We start from the raw sequence: 23,018 nt of genomic DNA on the forward strand, positions 1-23,018 counted from the left end.
TGCTTATAAGCAGTATCTGCTTATAAAAGCTGTTTGTTTGTTTGTTTGTTTTTTAGAAATAGAATAGCTCTTTCCCTCTTAACTGGTAATTGCAACACTGTAGTCCAGCTAGGGGGCAAGAGCTCTGTGATACCTTGTGACATCTCTCTTGTCCTGCTGGCAGGCCTTGCAGGTGCCTTACGCTGCAGCAGTAGAACTATGTTATTTTAATCTGTTTGTATTAAACGGCATGATCTGCCTCCTGCCTGTGGAATGTGAAGGATGTGCAACTTGTGGAATATAGGGGAGGTCAAGGAGAGAAAAACAAAGGGGTGGTGGGAGCAAAAACTGGATAGCTTCTGCTGTTGGTTCAACCCTCTGTTATCTCTTAGGTCACACCATGCATCTTCATAAGCTGAAAAGTGTGAAGTTCCAGCAGTGCCTATGCGTAGGCTTTCCAATGTCTTTAATAACATTAGCTGAACTACCAATGTTTAGATGTGCTTCAAAATAGTGGCAAATTGGTATAAATTACTTATGTTTGGACAGGTAATTGACACTCTAGTAACTTTGAGGAGCTGCACAGTAGACTTGGTGTAAGGCCAGAGCACTGATGTACTTTCTTCATAGAAAGAAAAATAGAACAAACCTCTAAAAATATTAGAGGTCTATCAACCTTTTTCTTGTGTTATTTTTTTAGTATTCCTTAATCCTATCATTGATGTCAGGTTGGAGTAAATCTTTTAAATCTGTTGTCACTCAGGAGTATTACTTAGGAAGTTGTGAAAGAGCTCACCAGTGGGGCGCATTAAATCATTTTGTTTGTTTTGACAAAGCTGTAACTGTTTCCATGTCAAAGGAGGTCAAACAAGGCAACAAACCAAAGTTATATTTGGATATGTTTAACTACAAAATTCATCATCACCGATATTCTCAGGTTGTGGCTAATAGCCTATTACAGAGGTCTAGTGGTCTGCTCTTTAGTTCATTAAATATACAGTGTAAAGATGCATTAAATCTCTTCAAGGAGGGGAGAAGGAGGAGGCAGAAATCTCATGCCCATGTTTGACATAATTCTTAAAATGTATCACCAAGAAAAACGCTCTTGGCTACATAGGGGGTTATCTTTAAAATAGTAGCTCCAATTTATGTGAAGGTTTTCTGTTGTAGTGTTTTAGATCTTTCTTCATTTTTTCAAGTCAGCTAAATGTGAAATGATAACACTTCAAATTGATAGGAGTCGAATTAGTGGATGGAGACTGGGAATTGAGAATTTTCTCGTGGTTGTAGCTCTACGTTCTGTTAACTGAGTGAGCCTCATCTTTGTGGGATTGTGTGAATTGCCAGAACTTTTCTTCATTGCATGTTTACATGCAATGAAAGAGCAACAATATTTACTTTTAGAGTGGTTATAAAGACTGCTTTTATAGTTCAGTGCAATTCTCTGTGTGAATACGATGATTTCTTTTCATAGAGTCATAGAAAGGCTCAGGTTGGAAGGGATCTTAAAAGTCATCCAACTCCAACCCCCCTGCCGTGGACAGGGATGTCACCCACTAGGTCAGGCTGGCCAAGGCCACAAATTACCCTAGACAATAAGATGGATATTAAAATGCATGCAACGTCCATGTAGGAAGATACGGAAAGTTTTCAAAAGCCAACACTTGGCAACTACAAATAAACTTGTATTTTCCTTTTAAGTTTTGACCTGTGATGTGTCTATATAACTATATAACTCTTTTGGTTTGAATGCATTTGGTGATCAAAATATTTCCATATGCAAATTATTTTGTGATTTAAACAGTATGCTGAACTTTCAGGTGAACGGTCTAAAGAAAACATCTCAACAGTCCAAAAGAAAACATCAACAGTTGTTTTGCAGTATATCTTAAGTCTTGAATGACAATGCACAGAATTTTACAGCCAGATGTTTCTTTTCCAGCCTGGAATCCCCACATCACTCTGTGTCTATTTCAAACCCAGAATACTAAATATAGTATTCTGTTTTGAAGTAAAAGGTCAGCTACATTCCAAGTAGTAGTATGGGCCCTGCAAGTTGCAGTCCATCTTCAAAGAAAGTGGACCATAGGATTAGTTTTCACAATCCTAGGTTTTGTTTGTACAGTTCCTAAATATTGTTGCAGAGCCATGGTGGTAGAATTTTTCTTTCTTTGTGACTGTTAAAAGCAGAGTCATACACCTTGCACAGTCAGTTTGAATGCTGCTCCTCACTTGCGTTTTCCATTATTGAAAAGAGGCCCAACAGTTCCTCATTTTCAGAGGATGCATGCCTTGATTTTTGGATTCTTCCTCCTGCTTTGTCTCTGGTTTACTTTTCCAATACTTCATGTATGCTTGCTTCTGGATCTTGTCTTTTAATTTGCTTAAAGGACCAGAAGGGACCGTATGGTTTGTTGTAGCTGCTCATAACAGGAAAGGGAAAATGTTACAGTACCCCAGATTTGTTGCTCAGTTTTGGGTTTATTCCATGGTATGGAGCATATTGTGGGGAATGGGTCAAGTAACTCTTTACTAAAACAAAAACTATGACACACCGTGTTTAAAAACATATATTTTTCTCATTACAAATGTGGAATGCTTTCATTTTTTTTCAGTGAAGTACGTCCAAGTTCTAGGTAGTCCTAAATTTTTGTGGGGTATGACTTCAAAGTAATTTTTTTGTTGTATTTGATCATCAAAGTTGACTTATCAATTTAGACAAATGAAATGGAAAGCATTTATTTACATAGTGTAAATTTTCAAGTAATGTATTTTCTACTTGCTGTTACCTATAAATGTATTTCAGTGAATGTACATAACATAAAGAAAAATAAACTCATGCTTTAACTTGGAGTGTAAGGAAAAAAAATCATAAATAAACGATTATGTGGTACATGAGCACAGAGAAGAATTCTCAGAGTAATATACATTGTTAATGTAGATCATTTTCATGTGTATTAGCCCAAGATGAGAGCTTGCAAAAAGAAACTTAAAAAAAAAATTCTTGGAGGAAGTTCAGATGAAGACCAGCAGTGCTACCCAGAACATTGTCTGGATGCATTTCTAAGGACTACAGTAATGAATAATGCAACTCTGACAAGTGTTTCAGTATCACAGAAAGAACAGAACAATTTCTAGGGCTGAGTTGGAAAAGGAAAAATACCCTGGGAATAGGCAGCTGAAAGAAATGTGTATTTCTTCATGCAGTCTGCTGGAAACATGAACCATGTATATGCTGGGCTCATTTCCACAGTTCAAGAGTTTTGGGGAGCATGACCCTGATTGTTTTGATGTCCTGGGGACTTTGGGGAATAGATAGCTCACTCTCTGCTCTCTGTGCCTCCTGAAATGGTGAGGTCATTAATGGCTGCTGAGGTTGTTAGATATTTCAATACATTATTTCAATTTTGCATTTTAAAAAATGCATTGTGTCCAGCAATAATGGAAAAACTATGTCATGTCTATAACTCTACATAACCTCTGAAATATTTATGTTTTAATACCTTTTACAAGTTTAATAATTTAATTCTTTCATAATCCTGTAACAGTGAGACAGGCAAGGGCAGATTTATTGGATATATTAACATTAATTAATTACAGAACAGAGGTGGATGCTTTTAAATCCCTTAAAACATTGTGTATTAATTGAAGTTTTCCTTTTTATCTTTGTCTTCTCTGAGATCTTAACCATTAAGTTAGGACTTAGAAGTAAGGATGGAAGCGTTTTCATTCTGGCCTTTTAGCTGAAACCTCTGATTTTATTTCATTGCCTGTTTTATTCTGGACAATGGGAAAAAAACTGGGGTCACTCCTAAGTGTGTAAAGCTGTTCCTGTTCTAAGCAATACAGGAACTGGGAGAAATGTGCTGCTGCTTCCTATTCTTGATAAACCTTAATGCTGCTGACAGGGTACAGAGAAAAGGGGAATATGAAGCAGAATTGATGTTTGCCATTATGTGCAGTGTTCTTCCTATTTGTCTGTTTCTGTGCTTTAACTCGATACAAATTCCGATTAAAAATAATTCAAGAAGAGCTTTAAAAATTGACCAGGCACTGGAAACCTGCTCTTCCAAAATAGCACCTGAAGAGCTGTACTAGTACTGTACTAGTTTGGCCTCATTGCTCTCCGCAGAAGGTCAGCAGGGTATCTCCGGTGTCACCAGCTGGGTGTCTGCATGCCCCTGTGGCACCAGGATCAGAGGGCAGGAGGCGGCGTGCTGGGCATGAGCCCTGCGCTCGCAGTCCCACGTGGGCGTCACGCAGCTGGGTGCTGTGCAGGGCTGCTTCTCCCGCTGTGTTCGGGTGCCCTGGGAAGGTTCAGCTGGCTGGCACGTGGCAGCGAGCTGCTGGCTGCCTGTGCCAAGTACATGTACGTGGTGTGGTGGGGCTGGGGTCTCTATTGCTTAAATACGTGGTGGCACCCTGCAGATCTTTGTGTTTGGCTTGTCACGGGAAGGAAAGGGCTGAGAATTTACCTGGTCCCTCTATAGAGACACCCACGGAAGATCTCTGGAATGAGAAATGTTTCAAGGTTTTTTTTATCAGACATAAGATCCAATCACTGAAATTTGGGTTGGGCAATTTCAGACTGCAAAGTAGATCTGGTTTCCTAGGAAAAAGGATAAATAAATGCTGGAACAGTTTATCAGTGCAGGAGGCAGCTCATCATTGTCTGGAGTACTGGGGTCAGGGGGGCTTTATTAATTTAAAAGATATGCTTTAATCTGTCATCTGGAAAAAATTCCAAAGCCTGCAGTGGAGAGGAGAAGGAACACACGGTGTTTGTGGTAGATTTTGAGAAAATTGATGAAACTTCTGGTCTCGGAATCCAGGACACTGAACTTCAGGGAATGGGATTACATGCTTTGCCTTGGCACGCTTTTCGTATTCCAGTTCAGCATTAAGACAGGGGTCACAATTAAGTTGAAGTCTCTCACCTTTGGTTAAGAGTCGGAGATGATTCTGACATTTGGGTAGCTGTGTCCTGTGCATTTCCACCCCACTCTGTCCTAACACACATGCCCGTGACTAGAAATCTGAGGACAGAGAAGCACTCTGAGATAGAACAGGAGGTGCTTTGTAGGCACAGAGTGCTCATATGTTTGTAATCAGCCTGCAGAACTAGAGAGACAAATGCTGGTGAATACTACTGAGGCATTTCTGGTTGGAGTATCCGATCCTTTATAGCCCATCAGGGTACACCAGAGGGTAACTTACCAATACCTCTCATCCAGTTTCTTGTGACTGCAGCAGTTTTGGCCTCTCGTAAGGATTGAGATTGGTGTGCATGCACACTGCTGTGCCTGGGGTTTTTCTTTCCTTTGGGTTTGCTTATATCTGACAAGACTTATGCTTGGACTCCCTTCCCTGCTCACTTGTCTTTGAGACTCATTTTGTTTGTCTGTGTGTCCTGGAGGGAAGGAGAGGCTATGGCACAGTGTTTTAGCCAAGGTTTTGCTCAGAGAAGCTCTGATGGGGCAGAACTAAGCATGTGCAGGGCCACGTGTAGAAACACACGAAAAAAAATGGAAACCCAGTTTGGCTTAGTACCTCTGCCTCTGGTATGCAAGAAGCAGAGGCTGTTGGTGGCTCAGCTTTTGAGTTTTGTGACATTTATATGAGGAAGAAAATTTACAGCTTCATCATAGCTGATTATATTCTTCTAGTGATGTTTATATTTTGTTGTTGCATTTTCATTTGATGCATGGTAACACCCGCATAGTTTGAGCTCTAAGCGAGCTGTAAATTTTTTTTCTGTTTACATTTCTATTGGGCAAAAGTCTTATAACTGTGCTTCACTTCCATCCACCAAAGCATTGTTCAGTAGGTCAAGCTGAACTGAGAGCTACTTGAAATACTAGTGTCTATTTTTAATAATGCGCTAAGTCTTAGTCCTAGGAAAAGTTTCCCTTAAAAACTGCTTTAAAGCTGAAAGAGCATGAGCGTCTGAAATCATCTTCATCAGATCTAAAGTGTCCATGTTGTATTTTTATTTAAGACAGGGTTCAATTTATTTAAAGCTTTATATTTTTATGGCTTCATATTCAAGTTGGCTCTTCCCTGTGTAACAGACAGATTCAGTGCTTTGTGCTTTGCTTCCCTTGGTGCTCTTGGGAGTGCATTTACAGTGTGTGCATGTATGTACATTCTAGAAAAAGAGCATCATCGTAGTTAATATTTTGTTCAATAATTGTTCTTCAGATTCATTCACTTCTAGTTGCATTTGAGTTAAGCAATTTACTGAGAAAAGAATTGGAAAAGCATCTAGTCTGAATAATAATGTTATTGTTTTACAGGTACGCCTGCAATTAAGGTTCTCATGCCTGCCCTTTCTCCTACAATGGAAGAAGGAAACATTGTGAAATGGTTAAAAAAGGAAGGTGAGACTTTTTTTTCCCCCTTGGGACCACAGTTGTAATTCTTCAGCTATATATTCTATAAGAATAAGATCGGTCTTTCAGGTTATACCTTAGTATTTTGAAGCAAAATACTAACAACTGAAAAGTAATGACTTATGTTAAATTATGTGGGAGTAGCTAGATAACTAAGCTGAGTGTACATTTTGTCTTCATATAGATTGTATTTAAGTGGAAAAAAAATCGGTAGTCCCAGTTCCGTCAGGAGAAAATTTATTCTCTTCCTACCCCTTCTCCTTCTCCAGTGTAATATTAGAATTGGACTTTGTAGTTTTGGATTCCAGGTGCCAGTTGTCCATTTGTATAGGATGCACTGTGAAGTTTTAGGTGACTGTAGAGATTCTGTCCTCAGACATTTTTGGTTTTACGAAAGAAGCGGACACGTTTGGAGCAAAGCACATCTCTTAGTCCATTAGCTTCAACAGGCACCATTTGACCAAAACATCAGTTTTGAGTGTTCTGACTATATAAGTAATTTATTTTTTTCCGCTTGCCTTTAAAGTGTTCGTACATCCTTCATTGCTGTATTACTGGACTACTTTGCTTGTATCAGTTTTGAATACAGTTTGGGAGGTAGACAGATAGCAACAGTATAGCTCAGAGATCCTTTAGTAATGGACATGATGTTTGGCTTCTGGTAAGAATTTCTGAAGAATTTACGAGGAATAATATGATAGTTTGTCCATAAAACATGGATGAATCGGTTTTCCTCATAAACTGGTCCAAGGATGTAACCACTATACAGTGATTTTTCTTCCCGATACATTCCAAACACAATGCAAAAGAAAAATAAAAATATTTTAACTAAATTAAAATTAATTCTTAATTGATGGTTGGAGTTCAAGAAGCTATTTCAGGATATTCATTGTTATGCGTGCCATTTCAAAGCAAGACCAAATCTATATGATATTGCTTTGTTAGAAATTAACTATGATCACAGAAGTGCCAGCGAACTTCTTTTTTTTCCCCTCTGGAAGTCTGGAAAGTAAACATAATAACATTTAAAAAGAGAATATAAGTGTCTGATAATCTAATATCCAAGAAAATAAATATTGCCAAGCAATTGACAGAAGAAAGCTGGTGATTGCATATGAAGTGTTATTTTCCACTATAACCAGCAGGGGTCAGTAGAATACTACTTGATCATTTTTCTGCTCTTTGTTTAAGTATCAAGTGTTTTCATTTTACAGTTTCACAGGATGGGCAGATGATATTGGTACAGCAGAAGGAAAAATGTTGAATTTAATTGACAGCTTTAGTCTTTCTCTCTCATTGTTAATGCAGTTTTATATTGATTCCTGTGGGTAATAAAGTCCTTCACTTAAAAAAAAACAACTGTGTTTCTAAAAACTTGTATTTATTATGTATGAATTTAATGTTGATGAAAGATGATAGATTAACAGCCCTGGAGACTAAAACCCTCTTGTTATCATGAGCAGGAAACAGACCAAGCAGCAGTGCTAGCAGTTTCCTAGTGCAGTGCAACTTGGCCTTCTTGTGAGACATCACCTCCAGGGAGTTCAGTCTCTATGTTCAGTCAACTTTGATTTGATTTGCAAACAGTACCAAGGAATGCACTTTGTATCTTGTGATTTGGATACTTGTCTGCAAGTAATTGAATGGAGGACGCAGGCTACTGAATGCCAATTGGATATGATTTCCTAGAAGGAAACTCAGCTTCAGCAGGAATACTAATCGTTCAGTCTAGCTATAAGAAATTAATCACTTAAATTTGAAAAAAAAAAAAAAAAAAAGGGGGGGGTATAAAAAGTTTTTTCAAGTGCATTATATATAATCTCAGAGTACCATTCAGGCAACTTCCGTTGGAAACACTGCTTTCTCATTAGAAAGCATAAAAACACACATTTTGCAAAGCTGTTCATTCCAAACATCTCTGCTGGGAAAGCTGATTTGTAACTGACATCAAAGTGGGTGCTATTTAGGAGTGATCACAAATTTTGCAGTCTACTGAAAATAACTATGATCCTTTCTATAGCACTGAGATATTGAAACTCGTGAAATTTTGAAGGCTGCTATAAATTGTTCTTGAAATTGCATATGAACAGTTTTCTTCCAAATTTTTGACCACTTCTTGGCTGCAGTATATACTGGGACTAGGGAAGGGAAAACAAAACAAACAGTGATGGAAAAGTGGTTTGCCTATTTCCCTGAAGACTCCTCCTCTTGTCTTCCCTGTGTAAGGGAATCCTTACCGTTCTGTGGACAGCCCCATGTATATAAGTTACGAGATGCATTGTACGGGACAAACACATGAAATTTATTTTGCCTAGCTTGCATTGTTAGAGTTAGTGCTAAGCAGCCTCCAATAGTAAGACTTCTTTTTAAAGGTACAGAACATTTACAGATTGATTACAGGCTGGGAGAAGACACTAAGATGGAATTAAGCACCTTTCTGCTTACCTGTGTTAGCTTTGTAGATTGCACAATTTGCCCAACAATTTGGTTTCTTAACATCTATGAAGTACTTACCTAATGATTTAATGATATATAGGCCACTTGAATTAATGATCCAATGGGATTAAGCCACAGATATAAAGCCTGGGAATTTAGTTTCCTATGTAGACTGTTTATGCTCTAGTTATCGCAAAGTGCGGTGCGGCAATTAGACTATTAAATTAAATAATCAGGTACTACTTTGTGACCTCCCTTGCCAAGTTCCTCAATAGGAATTTTTACGACTTCTAAACCTATGTAATTGGTTGAGCTTTGAATGCTGCTATTGTTTGTTACTGCAGAGATCGCGAGAATCATATAATGCTTTATTTTTCCCTTCTAATTGAGGTAGTTTTGAAACAGGCAATAATTTAATGATAAAATTTTAAGTGTATCATATACCTAAATACAGATTGTAACCTGCACAACTTTTTTTTCTTTCTGATGCTTAAGAATCAGTAGCAGAAAGAATTAAATGCTTAGATAATATTGTTGCAGCAGTTCTGGTACTGGGGAGATATTAACATCTGTACATGTTAGACTTGCACATATTGACCCCATTTTTCAGTGCTCTATAAGGAAAAGTATAATATTTTGTTGGAGACCAAAGCATTCAACTACCTCAAAGTTCTTCAGTGTAATTTCAGTTTTAACGTAGGCCATCTGGTCAGTATTGGTGTGTTGAAGGATTCCAGACCCATTGTAATTTTATCATGTGCTTGCAGTTATAGGTATACTTGAAAAGCAGGGGAAGGGTAGACTTCAAAATTATTCTACTTGGTTTTCTGTAATGTTGCAAAAGCATATTCTAACATTTGCGCATATTTTTATTTCACAAAGTAAAAACATTTCTATTAGACCTCTTTTGATTGTATGAGATTGAGGAAGCAAGCCTGCAGATAAACTTGCCAAAAGGATTCAAGTTCCTGAGATTTCTAATTGAAAATCTTTGATAGTACAGGTACAAACTAGGGAACTGTAATACTTACAGATATTGCTGACTAAGACCAATCTTAATAATTACTGGTTTAAACATCTTAGGCTTATGGCTAGCAATGAAAATGGAAGGCTGGGGATTATATTTGTGCCAGTGCTACTGATTGATGGTCTTGTGCAAATAAATTTAATTTTGTGTGTGTGTGTACTTCCTTTTGGAAAGCCTACTATAAACAATGCTATTTGGAATTTAATGAATATGTTAATGTTCTGCTGCTGCAGTTTCTGTCTCTGAATGTTAGTGTTCATATTTGGAATTGAAAGATACAATATATCATGATAAACCATGATGGGGAATCTGCTAGCTATAGAATGTATTGAAGGATGTAAAGTGCCTTTATTGTATGTTTAAGTGTCTGTCTTCCATGGTTAAATAGTTCTGAAAGAAAGTTTAGCCTAAGTATTCTTAAGTTCTGTTATATTTTGCAGGTGAAACAGTGAATGCTGGAGATGCATTGTGTGAAATTGAAACAGACAAAGCGGTGGTTACCATGGAATCGAGTGATGATGGCGTATTGGCAAAAATACTGGTAGGGATTCTGTCTGAGTAGGATGTTACAATCTCTCTTGAGACTGTTGTTTAGCATAATGCCTCAAAAACTAGTTTAGACAGATAGCTTTCAGTCTGCTCAGCTCTTAGTATAATGTACTTATTTGCATTCCCAGTGAGAAATAATTGCTCTATTTATATCAGTACGTATACCAGACCACTCGTATTTGTAATTTCTAGACATATTTAGAGAGAGATTTTCAGTTAGTCCAACTGAGTTGTATTAATTTATCTTTTGTTCATTATGAGTCACACCTGTGAAATATTGCAGTTTTTCTCAGAGAAAAAAGTGACAGTCACTTGGAATATGTAGTTTGGGTGGTGCTTTAACCAACAATACGGTAGTGATATTCTGTTGTTCCTGTGTGTGAAATTATTAATAAAGCTGTAACATACTCTTTCTTGCAAACCACACTGTTTTATAAGCATCATTTGCATGGTGCTTATAGTCTAGTCTCTACTTCATTCTAAATGGATACCATGGATAAATTATAGGCTTCATTCCTTACACTCAAAATAATCCAACCATGTGGTTTGTTTGAGAGGACCATAATTTTTCTCCCTTTTCCGTTTCCTATGGATTTCTTTCCCAAACTGCTTACTACTTGAAGATTTCAAAACTCTCTCATTTTCATGCTGGTGGGAGTATAGTAGATGTTTTTCCCCTCCATTCACAATAACTAAACGTTAACAGTGAATTTGAAGTTTTGAATAAGAACTTTGGAGAAATTGTTTTGTCACGTATGTGCAATAGATAATGAAACCCTTTATAGAAACATTTAGTTCAAAGTGGTGTGTTGGGAAAGAAGGGAGTGGACAAAAATGTAGAGATGGAGAAGTAAAATGCAAGAGGATGAGTGGCATTTTGATGTTATTTGGGTTCCTATAAACAGTTTTGGTTACCTGTTGCCACTAAAGATAAATTTCCAGAGGAAGGGTGCTGAGCAGAGTTAGTTAAGAGTTGGCTGTGTTTGGGAAGGATCTTGGTTGCTTGAGCTTAGCAACATAGATTTGCTTTGACTGCAAAATCAAGAAATCCAAGTATTTGATTGCACCCACACTAAGGGAATAAACTGCTTGAATTGAAGAACTACAGGAATAAATAATACTCCTTCTTTGAAACGGATTTAGGACTGACCTTGGATTTTCAATGCCAATGGCATATGAATATTTTTTCTGTTTTTTTTAAATGTTTTTGTTTTGCAAGTAGGCATCTAAAGACCAGAGATCTTGTGCTGCTTCAGTGAGGCAAAAGCAAAGACTCAAGTGTAGACAGGGACTTGAATTTTGTCTTAAGTTTCAGTTCAGTGGTTTAATCACAGTATCATCCTTCCTTTTCTATCAATTTCTTAAAACCTTACAAAGTGTAAGACCAATTTTCTTAGGTACTGTCCTGAAGATGAAAAATAACGATTGCAGTAGTTCTCTCCAATGCCATTTTCTAAGACTAGGTCCGTGAAAGATGGCTCCTGCTCTGAAACAATAGCTTAATTAACGTGGCAGGAGATAACCTTTCCATATGCCTGGTGTCAGCTAAACAGTGTTACTCTGGTAACTGCCCTACAATTAATGAGAACTGGGATTGCGCTCTGAAAAAGACTGCTGTTGATGACAAATTTTTATAGTAGATAAAATGTAATTTGGTCAGGGAGGTCTCATTTAGGGAATATCTAATCAAGAGATGGGGTTGTGGAGCTATATAGGCATACTGCTACTAGTAATCTAGCTACTTAGAAAATTACAGAAAGGGTGTAGCTACAACTAGTTCCTAGAGCCAACAGCGTGCAAGACAATTCTACCCTGCCCACAGTGCGACTTGTTTGTGCTGCTATTACAAAAGCTAGTTGGGTTGGTATGTTACATTGCCTCTTGCTGTTGTACGAAAATGCAGTTGTAGCAGAATGTATTCGCGTAGCTACTCTTTGCAAAAAGGGGCGAGTACTTGCCTTCATGGGAGAATTTGAGAAGTGATGGTCCATTTAGCATCTTCCTTTTTTGTATGAGCAAAGGGAATATTCTTTGCAAAAATGAATGCATCAAAATAGGTGGGAGGTGTTTTGGGAGGAGAAGTGATCTAGGGTGGAATGCAGCTGCAAGTTAAGCTTGTCAGGGTTTATAAGAAATTATTATTAGCGTTGCATTTTCTACAAAAAAAACTTGCATTTCAATCAGTAGTTCATATAGATAGGAAGTTTGTAAACCTTTTCCTTCTTGTAACTTACATTGCTAAATAGTTATTATTTTTTATTTTTTTTTTGTAGCACCTTGATAAAACTCTTGCTTTTGCATTCAACTGCATATCAACACATCTAGTAATTTTCAGAGAATCCATTCTGGTATTCCAGAACAAAATTTCACAGCAGACACTTCTGAAAGCATGGGGATTTTTTTTTTTTTGGTCTTCACATTGTTATTTTCATAACTGGTAGATGAGTAATGCTTTCACTATTTTTAATTCTTTCGTCTTCAGTTTTGAATGCTTCTGAAAATTATTGTGCAACCTCTTCATTTTTTTTCTTTAATAGGAAGTATCTATTCTGCATTTACAGATACTGCTTTGTGAGATTATGTGAAGAGGAGGCATGGGGATTCTCTGTGTCAAAATTTTCAAAGTACACTTGCCCAAGAGACGTAAAGGATAGGATAGACTCCAGTGTTCACTTGCATCTTTAAAAGTGGTTCATGATGACTACAGATAGCATTAGTATTTCAGAAACTGCATTTTTCCTGTTCCCTGCATTCCAAAACCATCCCAGATTCCAAAATTTCCTTATGTATATTTTGCTGTTTTGGTGCCATTTTATATCAATCAAAACCAGACTCTCTAGCAACATTCAACAGTGGCAACAGTTAGATTCTCTAGCAATGGCATTCAACCTTAGCCAAGACATTTCACACCATCCAATAACAATCATACACTGGAAGCTGAGTCTGAGAAGGAGATGTCTCAAGGGGGATAATAGCTGTAATGTCTTTCAGATTAAGGGAAGAGAGGCAGCTTTATTGGAGTAGCATGAACAGATTATTATGCCAAATAAATTTTTAATGGGTTAATACTCCATTTTGGAATCTGGAAATGACGGGCTTAAATATTGTAATACAGAGTAGATATTAAACTTGATTCCAGTCTCCTGAAAAGTACTGGATGAAACTGATGTTTTGGGGAACTGGAATAATAGGGGAGCAATAGGATGTGATTTTCCTTTATTTTTCTAATTTATTTTTTTTAGCTCAAGTACAGTTCTTAATAGTCTTTTTGCAGTATCCTGCACCATACTGGATGTTCAGGAGACCTCTGTGCAAAATTTTTGACATTAAGCTCAGGTTTGTGGATGGGGAGGTGATTTCATATTGAAAAGACTATCCTTTCAAAGCCCATCTCAGAAGTTTCATGTGATGTAGCTGATGGGGAATTAAGAACAAGTATAATGCATTTCAGCAGTCAAATCAGTTGAAGTTTATTCATTTCCTAAAAGAAACAAGGCAACGGTTTTAAATTGTTTGATTCCAGCTACAGTTCTGCACTATGGTAACTGAGCGGAAAACTTGAGTCAAATAAATGCAAACTAGCACTGTGGTTTTTTACCTTTAAAGAGGTAAGGTTCATTAGATTAAAGGAATTCATGTTTCTCTAACCCCTTTTTTATGACTATATGCTACAAGTATGTATGATATAAGAAAGAGCAGGCTAAGAATAAAATAGGTCCATACGCATACATTCCTTTTCTCTCTGAATCTGTCTTTTAATGATCACATCTGATTTGGTATAAAATGCACTAAAAACTTAAATGAGTGAATGAAAATTTTAGAAGGGTAATTTCAGAAAGGTGATTACTCTTTCAGTAGTGTTAGTTCTTAAATTAACTGTGACTTTTTTTTTCCTAAAATACTTAGTTCAATTTGGACTGAAAACAGGGGATGAACGATTGTTTTAAAGAATTTAAAGAATGTATTTAAAATCCATTCCCATTTTCTCATTCATGACCTAAATGAGAATTGCTATGAACAGAAACTACTTCATATAAAACTTCCACTGTGGTCAGCCAGCATGAGTTCTGCCCACCCTACCTGCCACTGTGCTGCAGTTGCACCTGCTCAGAGGAAAATTTAATTGCATAGAGGAGTAACCTCCAGCTTTTTCTCCCTGGCATTGCTCAGCTGAGCATTGCTGATTTGTCAGCTAAACTAGGATTTTTTAGAATCTTCTGGGCTATGCTTACACGCAGAGCAATAGAAATATTGTGAAACTACTTATTTGAGTCTTATCTTTCTACATCTGAGATTCCAGGGTTCATTGAGGCTTATGCAAAGGGGTCTTTTGGTAATACAGAAGATATGTATTTTGGAAAATACAGAAGATATTTTGGAAATACAGAAGATATGATTTAAAAAATCCAGGAGATGAAAAGTTAACCGATACAACTCTTGTCTCTCTGTTCTGAGCTGCAAAAGCTGTACGCATGTATTCTTATTTTTTGAAAATATTTTTAAACACATGTGTTTTTAAAAATATAAACTATGTGTTCATCTGGGTTGGAAACTTGTACTGGAAATGAAGGAATGCTGGAGTTTTCACAGCTGTGTATCTTGAGGAGTAATGAATATGAGAAAAAAGCACAATAGGGTCACTATGAAGACTGTTGGTAGGTTTGAATGTTCATGCAATGCTGGTCTATAAACAAATTCTGACTAGTAGAATTGTTATATTACTGAATGGTCAACCATTCCTCTTGGATTTCTGCATGTGCACTCATAGCACCATTAAAGCACTCCTAGACCAAAATTGCAATGAAGAATTAATACCACAAGCATATCCTAGTGCTTACTGGTCTGTTCAGGTACAATATGTAGACTGCTTCTTAAAATGGAGCTGTTCTTTATTGTACATGCATGCTTTTGCAAAGGAATGAAAACATGCGCCAAAAAAAAAAGTTCTTATGTTGCAAAAAAAAAAAAATAAAAATATAACTGCTGCTACATATTAGCATGGGAACTATTTTGAACTTGTGGGACATTTGTGTTGTCATTGGTATGAGTCTTGTATTCAGCATCAAACATCTGATTACTATTCTGACAAATGGAGGCTTTTAAATGCCTTGTTCAGTGCTAAGTAAGATAATGCTGTAAAATTATTAGAGTGAATAATTTCAGGTTTCTTTTTGGTTTATAGCATAGTTTTCTTTTTTTTTTTTACCCTTTTTTTGTGTGTGTTTTCAGTGGCTATGTTAGGTAGGTTGTGTTTACATCTGCTTCAAGCTGCTGTTTTATTTGGTTATGAGTAGTAGTAATACTGCAAGCTTATCCAGTTATACAAATATGCTTGTCAATGGACCTTTCTGTTAAAGGGTCTTTCAGCTTTACACTAAGCAGTTTGTGAGTTTTGCTTGGCACTCTGTTATTCCCAGGTACTTTAAACTCACCTCAAAAAAAAAAAACAACAAAACCAAACATGGTCAAATCTAGAGCACTTCAGACCTTTTTCTCAAATAAAGCTTTTCAGAGTATTAATGGAGAAAAGTGCATCAAGAGATCAGACAAGAAATAGTGATTTGTCTTAGATTTTTTTATTCCTCATGTAATGAATACTCTTTTAAAAAGAAGTATTACACCAAAATTTATGTACTGTTCCTGGGGGAAGACGAAGTGGACTGACAAAGCTGTAAATGTGAAATGTTTTATGAGAATATACTCAGAACAGACTGGCTTTGCTGTTCATTTTTACATCTAGTGTTGGCCATTCTAGGGAGGGGGACAGGTAATCCAGTGAAATCTGATGTGTTCTGACAGAGGAGGTAAGTGTGCCGACAACTGTGTTCCCTGAATAATAATGTTCTAGTATCTGCATCTGCCTAGTACACTTTTTACAGTTTTACAGCATTCTACTTAGCGTTTAAGTGTCTACAAAACTTGATGAAACTAATAAGAACAATATTACACTCGGTGCTATGTGTATCTATTTATTTTGTGTCTGGTTTTTAGTTTGGACTTTTCAAACATTTGACAGTGATTTGCATTTTCTTGGTCAAAATGTCAGCAGTGCAGATAGATGCGTACTAACTCTGTCTGAGGCAAATGTTTGTGCAATATGGCTTTATGTAGAGCTTTAGTGTGTTTCCGTTGTTTGGAAATTAACTCTGTTTGGGCTTGGTACAGTCTAAGTTATATGTGGCTACCTGTGGTCCCAAGAGCTATTTTAACTTATGGCATGAACGTTACTGCTTTTGAGGATCTAAAGAGTTCTACTTCTGCAACCATTTCAAAGACCATAAGACTGTCCTATTGTGGAGCCCTTTATTAGGTTAAGTCAATGTTGTTTGTTTTTTTTTGTTTGTTCGTTTTTAAAGTCCATGCTTTTGTCTCCCAAAGCATCATAAAAGCTATTTTGATTGTGGTACAGAAATGTCTTTTAATTTTGAGAGGAACATCTGGAACAGATTGGCCTTATCTGGTCTAATTACATTATGTTCTTTCTGTAAGATTTCTGTTCAGATGTTATCTGAAATAGTGAGTTGTATATCACATACATGCTGGCATATTCTTTGGGACACACTTGTTATTTGACACCAGTTAGGTTAAAATAGACAAATTTTAGCAGTGGATGATAGCATGAAGCAAGTGTTATCTTTTTCAAAAATAAGTTAAGTTGTTGTTATGGGGTTGGGGCTTCTGTTTTTTAGCTTCTGAATTTACAAAGTTGTGTTTTTAAAAAGTGCCATTACTAGATACAGTGTGGATATCTCAAATTATCTTGCTGTACATAACTAGCAAAATTTTCAGGCTTTGTTCCCAAAGATTAGGCATCCACACTCATTTTCAGTAGCTAATAGGGCTTTTTTTTTTTCCCCCCCCCAGTGGTACTCTGAGTGTCCTCACTTTAACTTCTGAATGCTAGCTAACTTTAGATGTATGGAACTTTGAGGCATTAATGTAAGTTAATATTTCCCTTTCACCTTAAAATAGCAGCTGTACTTAATTTCTGTCATGAGTCTTCATTATTAATAGTAGAAATAAAATGGGATATATTTTCCTGATGAAGTGTCATTAATATGCCTGAACTTTTTACATCTACCCTTTTTAGTCATGTTAGTCTAGACAATGCTAACTTAATGTTCTCATTGCTTTAAATTTAGGTGGAAGAAGGAAGCAAAAATGTACGCTTGGGCTCGCTAATTGGTCTGCTGGTAGAAGAAGGACAGGACTGGAAGCAGGTTGAAATACCAGCTGATGCTAGCGATCCATCTTCTCTGGCTCCACCAGCAGCTGCACCTACTTCAACTCCTGCAAGTCCTTCAGTTTCAGCCCCTCCTCCTAAACTGGAACATCTACCTGGAAAATTGCAGTGAGTTTCTGTGCTCATTATGAAATGGAACACTTCCTCAGTTGCATCAGTAGAACTGAACCAAGAAGAATATTTTTTCCCTTCTTACCTAGTATTAAGCTATTGTTTAAGAGAGTGTTTCAGTATGTGTGATGTAATAAAGCTTGCCTTCTCAGAATATTTTTCTGCTTGTACTCCCAAAAAGTCAATTCAAGCAACATACGTTTATTAGAGCAACTTCTGTTAATGTGCTTTTATTCTGATACATAATTGCTTTATGAAGTATTCTAAGATTAGATGAGGAAAAAGTTTTTACATATGATGGATGCTAATGCTTATTATTAGATGCTTATCATGAGATTATCAGTTTATCTTTAACTTAATCTTTTTCCTTAAAAAAAGGAGACAAACAACAACAAATGACTCACTCCAAACATGCTAAGTTCTTCCACTTTTTGATATTAGGAAAAAGGAGTATTTTCATTTTCCTAACAGAATTGTGAAAAACTCAAGATCATGAGCTTGTGTGCTCTTTGTTAGGTTGTTTTGTTGTTGTTGTTGATTGTTTTTTATATGTTTGGGTATGGTAAGCATTTGCAAACATCTTAGAAGGCAAATATATTAACCCCAAAGTGTTAAGCAGGTAATAGTAATCTATGTATCACAGGTTTGTGTTTCAGGCTCCATGTTAGACATTGCTGCAGATAATTCAAACTAAAGAGTTTTATTCAAACAGCAATTTCACGTTAGAGTTTATAAATGACTGTGGTGGAGATTTTTGACTAGGTTATGTCGTTATACAAGCAAACAAACAAAATACCAAGTCAACCAAGGGTGTTACTCTCCACTTGGAGTGTAACATAATGGTAACATAAAAGCTGTGAAGTCAGTCTATTAAAGAAAAGAATGGAGAACTCATTTTGGCAGCATGTGCTACTGAAACTGTTCTGGTTTGATTTTTTTTCATTTGTTTGGGGTTTTGCGCTTTGTTTGCAGATTTTTTTTTGTTTGCTTATTTTTAAACCTCTGTGCTTTGCTAATCTGGTTTGCTATGTTCACATTTGATACCATCATTTTGAGCTATTCTAATGCAAGTGAAAGACACGTGGAACCAACTGAGTGGTCGTTTGGTCAATGCCCAAATATTACCTGTAGGAGGACAATTATCCATGCACTTGAAAGGATTAAGTTTTGTATTTTTGTCAAATGTGCAACTGTTTCTCTGCAGCTGTTAATTCCAGAGATGCATTAGCATCTTTGGCATCAAATGATCATTTACGATGTGTTCTTTTGACAAGGACGTATGGACAGTCCTTAAATTTGATGTAGTGCAAACATTCTCATTCAGGAAATAACAAATAGATATGTCTGAGTGTGGGATGAATTCATATTTAGTCTTCCAAAGCAGATACTGAATTATGCAGCTACATCTATATGACTTGCTTTCCCAAAGAGCATCTGCTTCATTAAATCAATACTGTAAAAAAAAATGGAAGCTAGGGAAAAAATAATGTTATAATAAGAATTAAACTGCATTAGTAGTAGCCAACTAGCCAAACAAATAGTAGAGATGAGCAATCCTTTTGTCCAAGTTCCTGAAACTCATTTTTTATGATACTACAAGCTAGTCTTCTTTAATATGCTATCATATTAAAGAATGTATTTGGTTCTGCACTGATAATCCTTTCCCGCTATACTGCTGTGGAAGGAAAATTTGAAGATGGGTTTTGCAGTCTTTATTTTGGTCCCTGTAAGTCACTGTTGTGCTTTTAAATGCAACCTGGTATTGAAGCTTGGTGAGGGGGAAGAGTCTGTCTTTAGTATTAAGATCACAGCTTTTGCATAGAACTGTTTTCTTCCCCAGCTGTTGCTTGCACAATACAGCATAAATTCTATAATTTCTCTTACAGTAAAGAAGTAAACCTTACTGTTTTAAATAGTTAATTTTCCTCCTCATTTCCTTAGGGTTCGCTTAAGTCCTGCGGCTCGCAACATTCTGGAGACACATGGACTAGATCCAAGCAATGTTACACCTTCTGGGCCTCGAGGAATCTTCACTAAAGAGTATGTAGATATTTCAGTAAACATACAACCTCATATTCCTTTATTTCTTCCTTTGAACCCAGAGCAATCTCCATGAAATTGAAAAGTCTATTTTCATAAAAGCTACCTTTTTCTTCTATATTTTTCCTTGGAGGAGTTGCCTAGTGTAATTTGAAGAACCTGTCAAGCAGATGGCGATAATAGGTTAGGAGATACTTAAAGAAGCCTTTAACTTCAAAACAAATAGATTTTTGTTTTTATATTCAATGTGGATTGTATGGTACTGCTGTCACATTAACAGTGGCTATCAGTGCCTTGACAGCAGTGTTCGCTACTGTTGTGAATCTAAACTATTATTCCCTACTAGAAATACAGAACCAAAACAAAACAATAGCGGACTTTTTTTCTTCAGCTCCTATTCCTTGACGAATTCAGATCTTTTTCTTCTTTCATTGAAGTTAAACTATGAAATCTGTCAGGATTTAATTTGCTCTCCTTTTTGTTAAACTGTGGAGAGCAATGAAATGTATGTATGGTATGAATGAAATCCCAGAGTTCTGTTTTTTCTCCCATTTGTGTTTCTTTGTTGTTGTTATTGTTTTTCCTATTTTTAGTTCAGGGAATGTTTACAGCTCTGTTTTGTTGTGATCAGTGTTCTAGTAGTTTAATGTTGTTTTGAGTATTCTGTTCTACTGATTAACACTCAACCCTTGGAGGTAGGAGCTTGCGTGTAAAATGGTATTGTGGTAGATTCAGAATGCTTAGCCTTGAAATGGTATATTATCTTTGCATTAGTTGTGTGTAAAGCTATCAAAGATAACTTTTCGTAGAAATTCTTGGTTTTGTTCTAAGTGAACGTGTTATTTTTGACTGATGCCATCATTCACCTACGCAGCCCTTGTTAGCTGCTGTAATTTTGTTTCCATACAAACTTTTTTTGAATTTTTGTTTCCATACAAAGCTAGGTTAGTGTAACTGAAATGTACTGGAAAAGCAGACTATGGAAGTTCATTCTGTTTTAAAGCTTTTTCATATAGTCTTTGGTTGAATTGAGTGAAAATAGGGATTTGAATGGATAGAATGTGCTATGTACAGCAAATTATCAGATATTTTCTTCATTATGCAGTTGTAATGGTATTTTGTGGTGCGTTTGTAGTCTATGGCAGGTGGAAACCCTCTAGGACTTAGAAACACCTAATTAACATTCCTAGTTGTCATGGAGATGTAGCAAAGATTTCTGTAACTATGAAAATGTTCTGACTAACAATCTTATTTTTTCAAAACATCTCTTTCATACAAAAGACTTGAGTTTGAAAATACATTTTAAAATGCAGACAGATTTTTTTTAAACCATTACTTTGAAATGGTATTAGCCTTTCAGGTGCCTGCAGGCTCTGCTATTATACTTGGAAATGAAATGTTTGCAGATTTTTTTTTTTTTTTTTTTGTAAAAAGCTGCTACAGACATTCAGGGAAATACTACTTTTGCTAACTTGAGATTCCTGTTAAATACGTGCCATACTTCATAGCTGAGTGACTCATAGTCTTGTTTCTAACTAGAGTAGTGATCAATTCTTCAGGGGATTGTAGCAGGTTCGATTTTCACTGTTAAACACCAAGTTTCCTTGGTTAAATCCAAGACTTTTTAACATTGTTAAAATCCAAGTTTGAGATTACAAGAAACAAAGAAGGATAGTGAGTTATGTAAGAAAGCAAGATTCTTTTCCCCCAACTTTGTATTTTTAGATTTAATGCACTGTAAAATTTACTTTTAACAGAAATAGGTGATTTCACTTGGTAGTTTTCTCTGTCACAATTTGCGCCCTTAGTGGGCTGATAGTTCATTTTCTTCAGGTCTTAATTACTATATTCCTTGTTCTGATTGGTTTTGTTCTGGAGTGGTTTATTTTCTTCAAGCAGTGTCTTGTGCTTTCTTCAGAAATATGCTAGAAAATTAACGTATTAACAGAAAGTAAGTCAACTTCTGTTTCTAGTCATCAGCTCAGACACTGTTTTTGTATGTTAAAATTGTTGATTGTCTCAGACTGCTTCTACCCTTTCTCATCGTGTTTGCTGATGATGTAGGGATTTGTAAATGCAAACAGTAAAAGGTGGGCATGTTAGTTACCAGCAGTAACTGGTCTTCTGAGGCTTCATGTTCATTCCATCTATACCTCCCTACCCGCTGTCACTAAGTGAGGTGTGATTGAGGATTTCAGAGTTTCTCAGGCATTTATGTTTTCCACTTGCAAATAAGATATAGGACACTGATGTAGTAATGGGTTTCCAACGAGTGAATGTATTTATAAAGTGCAGACCTGCAGTGGTATCTGTGCTTCATACAGCTTATCAGCTGTCACTATGGGGGAATGAGTTCCTTGTATAACACTGATGGTGCAGTAGAAGCTGTGTGTAGCATTCTCAGCTCACCTTTCCCCTCTCCCAAGAAATCTATGAATACAGTAATCAGATGTTCAGGTGAAAGGAGGCTGAGGAAATTTAGCAACAATAACTGCCACCAGGGTATGCTACTGTCAGTATGTGAATCTCATGGTGCCAACACTGGATCTTCAATGGTTATTAGTAGTGTGTGTGAAATGGGCAAATTAGAGGATGTAAAGTATATTTTGAGCACAAAACACACAGTTTACTGTGGCTGTTTTTTGTCTTTTGGTCAACATGATGAAGTAGAAAGTGTTAGTCTGCACATTTCTGTAGTAGTGGTTAAACTGAAGAGTTGCCTTAATTTGCATTCTTCTAATAATAACGGTTTGGTATAGCATACTGTTGTTTAACAAATGTTCACCAAGCTCTGGTATCTTCCCTGGGCAGATTGCTCTCTTTCATGTTTCTGTACTCCTCTCATGTTTCTCCATTACTATCCTGTATTGATAGGGGGTTTATAAAGTAGCTTGGAAGGGATGGTAACATCTTTCCTTTCCAGTTTTGATGAGATGTCACTTGTTGGCGTTGTACAGAAATGTTTAATTTGATATGTTTTGGTGCCTCCTCCATCTTATGTTCAGGCTCCCAGTCTTGCACCCACGACAGTCATAATATTGATCTGCCTATTTTTCTTAATCTGTTAAGTCATGCGGAGTAGGTCGTTTAAAAAATAAAGTGTCTATCTCGTACTTGCGCGAAATTCAAAAACTCCTCAGTGAATATTCTAGTCTAAAAATAAGCTCAATTCTAGCAATAATTTTTTCAGTTAACACACTGAAAGCTATCAAAATCATTAAAGCATTTTGACTTGGCTATG

At 36.5% G+C, this 23,018-nt stretch overlaps 1 protein-coding gene across 1 annotated transcript in view; it reads left to right on the top strand.

Annotated features, from left to right (window-relative positions):
• The window catches only part of PDHX (pyruvate dehydrogenase complex component X), a 40,246-nt gene that overhangs the window by 833 nt on the left and 16,395 nt on the right, over window positions 1–23,018 (top strand). Inside the window, exons 2-5 of the mRNA XM_072039003.1 lie at window positions 6,276–6,359; window positions 10,275–10,375; window positions 17,526–17,734; window positions 19,679–19,777. Of these exons, the coding sequence (XP_071895104.1) occupies window positions 6,276–6,359; window positions 10,275–10,375; window positions 17,526–17,734; window positions 19,679–19,777 (493 nt within the window). The remainder of the gene's footprint in view (window positions 1–6,275; window positions 6,360–10,274; window positions 10,376–17,525; window positions 17,735–19,678; window positions 19,778–23,018) is intronic.

This window comes from Anas platyrhynchos, chromosome 5 (assembly GCF_047663525.1).
Source record: "Anas platyrhynchos isolate ZD024472 breed Pekin duck chromosome 5, IASCAAS_PekinDuck_T2T, whole genome shotgun sequence".
Lineage (NCBI taxonomy): Eukaryota > Metazoa > Chordata > Aves > Anseriformes > Anatidae > Anas > Anas platyrhynchos.